Source organism: Adiantum capillus-veneris, chromosome 26 (genome assembly GCF_014529385.1).
Source record: "Adiantum capillus-veneris isolate H3 chromosome 26, ASM1452938v2, whole genome shotgun sequence".
Classification (NCBI taxonomy): domain Eukaryota; kingdom Viridiplantae; phylum Streptophyta; class Polypodiopsida; order Polypodiales; family Pteridaceae; genus Adiantum; species Adiantum capillus-veneris.
In genome coordinates, this window is record NC_140956.1 from 137,279,341 (window position 1) to 137,282,772 (window position 3,432).

The following is a 3,432-nucleotide window of genomic DNA, read 5'->3' on the forward strand; positions in this document are numbered from 1 at the left end:
GGGATGGGATTCACGATCTAAGATGTCATGCCAAGGGCATAAACCCCGGTGGTCAAGGACTAGGCCCAAGGGGCCGGCTGGTAGTGTGGATAGGGAATGAGGCCTAGGGGGCTATATAAAGGGAGGTTGGGAGGTTCATTCCAAGGCAGTCCCACCAGGGGCTTCCCACTAGTATCAGAGCTTCTATTTTGGGCCTAGGGCGTAGAGCCACCCACTTTTTGCTTGCATGTTCATGCACCAAGGGAAGGCATGGAGAAGAACTCTACACAAGTGGGCAGGTCAACGCCGAGATGGCTCGTGTGCAGGGCCGCTTGCGACGAGGGGGGAGAGAAGGTCGAGCACCGCCAAATGCCACGAGGGCGGGCTCAAAGGGAGTGTGGGGCTGTGGGGGTGGTTTACGTCACAGCAGTGAGCGTCGAGCCGCACCACAACAGGAACTCTCTCTCTCTCTCTCTCTCTCTCTCTCTCTCTACGAGTCTCCTGCGCTTTGAAGAAACCCTAGATCTCTTTGTGTGTCCCTCCCACGATTAAGGGCGGCCTGTGGAGGGGCGTTAAGCTCACGAGCTCGCCTCCCGTCTGTAGTACAGCAAGCTCCGCTCTCCCACACTCTGCGAGGACCTGCGGGTCTCTCTCTCTCTCTCTCTCTCTCTCTCTCTCTCTCTCTCTCTCTCTCTCTCTCTCTCTCTCTCTCTCTCTCTCTCTCTCTCTCTCTCTCTCTGTGCACCATTGCCGTTGCCGCGTCGACTGTCTGCACCATTGCCGCGTCGACTGGCATCACAGGGGTAGTCTTTTGCGAGGGAAGCTTTGCCTGCCATCGATTCGATTTTTCAACATTGACTGGCTCTGCTGGCCTCAAAAGCCTCGAGCTCTAACATCAACCAGAGTCACACCACAAGAAGCCACAATCACATGAGCATGGCTACTAGGGCTTCGTCCCGCAACAAACTTACCTTCGCCGGGGTTGTGGCAACGCCCCCAAAGCTAGACAGCACTATCCGCCTCCAAAATGAAGTTGAAAGGCTCCGCAAGGAGAACGACGAGCTGAAACAGAGAATTGTTGCCATTGAGCTTTGGCTCACCACAATGGAGAAAGACAAGAAAGAAGAGATCGAGCAGATGGAAGCCAAGCTCAAGAAAACGAAGGTAGATGTAGAAACCACCCTCACAAAGGCTGTCAAGAATCACGTGCAAGAGGTCATCTCTAACAAAGTTGAAGCCCGTGTGGCTTCTACGCTACGCGAACGACAAAGGCAAGATGACATCGCCCTCAATGTCCGCATCGACGGGCTTCCAAGCGGCTCGAAAGGGGAGGGGGACATCAAATTTGGTAAGGCACTTCCTCTAATTCAAGCGGCACTCCCCATGATACAATGGGATGAAGAGGCAATCACCGTAGTTACACACGAGTATCGAACCAACCATGCCATCCTCACTCTCAAGACTAAATCGGATCGAATCAGACTCCTTCAACAATCAAGGCTTCTCCAAGACACTAAATTTTGGTTTGCGGAAGATCTTACACCCTCTCAACTCAAACAAAAAAAAGTAGAACTTCAAAAGGTACGCGAAGCACGTGCAGCAGGAAAATGGGCAGTGTACCGAGGAGGTAAAGCCATCATCCAGGAGTTTCGAACTCCTAAACCAGCCTCCCTCCCACTTGCTCCCTCTTAGGTTTTTTCTTGTTCTCTTTTCTTGTTTATCCCCCGTTGGACCCTTAGTCCTTAACTGAGATGTATATGACAACCCTATCCATTGTAATGTTTTGTTCTTTTTTGGTCCCATAGGTCATATATGACCTCCGTGGACGATAATATAATCTATCTATCTATCTATCTCAAAGCGCGCCTTAGCACGCTCGAGGCACGCTTTGATTCCATGGTCGGTCTCACAACAGACAAAGTGAAAGAAGTCGAAGAAAAAGTCACTCAAGCTGAAATTTTGCTCACAAAGAAACTCGAAGTTGAAGCTACTCTCATCGAGACTGTCAAGACAACTCAGAAAGAATCCAACAAGGCATCGCATAAGAAGATTGAGAACGACATACAAGCAGCCTTACAAGAATGTCGGATACAAGAATCCCTTGCCCTTAAAATTAGGATTGGAGGACTCTCCTCACCATGGTGCACCGAGGAGGATTCCCTCGAAGAATCCATCGTCAAGCTCAATGACATTCTTCAACCAATCAATATCAAGCCCGACACTGTCTCGTGGATCAACGACACACATAGGCGTGTGCCTCTTGGCCAATGCATCCTCACTTTCAAGAAAAAAGAAGAACGGACACGGCTGTTGCGCCAATCTTATCACCTCAAGGGGACAAAGCTTTGGATTGCTGAGGAATTGACTACAAACCAACTCAAGCACAAAGCAAGCCAGCTCAAAAAGATGCATGAAGCTCGTAAACAAGGTAAATGGGCAGTCTACCGTGGTAGTAAAGCCATCATTCAAGAGTTTCGAACTCCCAAGCCAGCTCCCCCTCTACCTGACCCCCTCTAGGTTTTGTTTGTTTTTTGTCCGTATCCTTTCCTTTTCCTTTACCCTTGATGGACCCTCAGTCCCTAACTGATATGTATCTAATGCTTCCACCGAAAGAACAGATGTAATGTTTTGTTTTGGTCCCATGGGTCATATCTGACCTTCGTGGACAATAATTAAATCTATCTATCTATCTATCTCTCTCTCTCTCTCTCTCTCTCACTCACTCGCTTTCGCTCTCCCTGTTATGCTGCACCACCACCATACCTTCATTTTGTTTTTTTCACATCGAGCACCCAATGGCCTTTGGCCTCGGGGCAATATTAAGTGGAAGCCTAGGGCAAGCGCCCACGAAATTTTTTCCTTGTTTCATCGGGGTTGTGAAGTGTTTCAGCAAGGGTTTGGGAGGTTCTGGCAACAATTCCAACACATCTTTGGCAAGCCGCCCATTTGCTGTAGCTGCAAAAAATTGGCAACATCCAAAACCTCCACGTATGAAGTCATGAAGCATTTTGCAATCGGCATCGACACGATCTTTTGGTGAACATCTTTGAATTGGAAAGCTAACAAATTGGACGATTGCGGGCGTAATTAGCACAGCTACTTATCGGTGTCTACAATTTATACTACAGCTACAAACGTTGTTTGAAACCAAGGTATTCCATTTTCTACAAAAAGCACCACACAAAACCGTCATGGATTCCTTGTTCAATTTTCTGGATAGGAACTTTTTGAGAATCATATTGTTGAATTTGAACTTCCTTCAAGAGAATCTCCTCAAAGTGTGCTTGAAATTTTGGAGGATACTAGCAATCTAATCGACGAAAAAGAATACGTCACAAGACGTGACTTTCAACAGTTTGAAGAACGGTTTTGAAAATTGGTGGTTCGCGTCCAATTGCTTGCTACAAAGGTGGATCACCTTACGGAGTTGATCATCTCGTGCATTCCACAGGC

The 3,432-nt window shown here is 48.0% G+C and overlaps 1 protein-coding gene across 1 annotated transcript; it reads left to right on the forward strand.

Moving 5' to 3' along the window:
- The first annotated feature begins 746 nt into the window (after positions 1–746).
- Positions 747–1,671, forward strand: LOC147424258 (uncharacterized). The gene has a single exon (XM_086501118.1). The coding sequence runs from the start codon at positions 910–912 to the stop codon at positions 1,669–1,671; it is 762 nt and encodes a 253-aa protein (XP_086357244.1). The 5' UTR covers positions 747–909.
- The last annotated feature ends 1,761 nt before the right edge of the window (positions 1,672–3,432 follow it).

Bases quoted from the DNA above. Each gene is read 5' to 3' on its own strand.
- LOC147424258 (XM_086501118.1), top strand. From the start codon at position 910: ATGAGCATGGCTACTAGGGCTTCGTCCCGCAACAAACTTACCTTCGCC.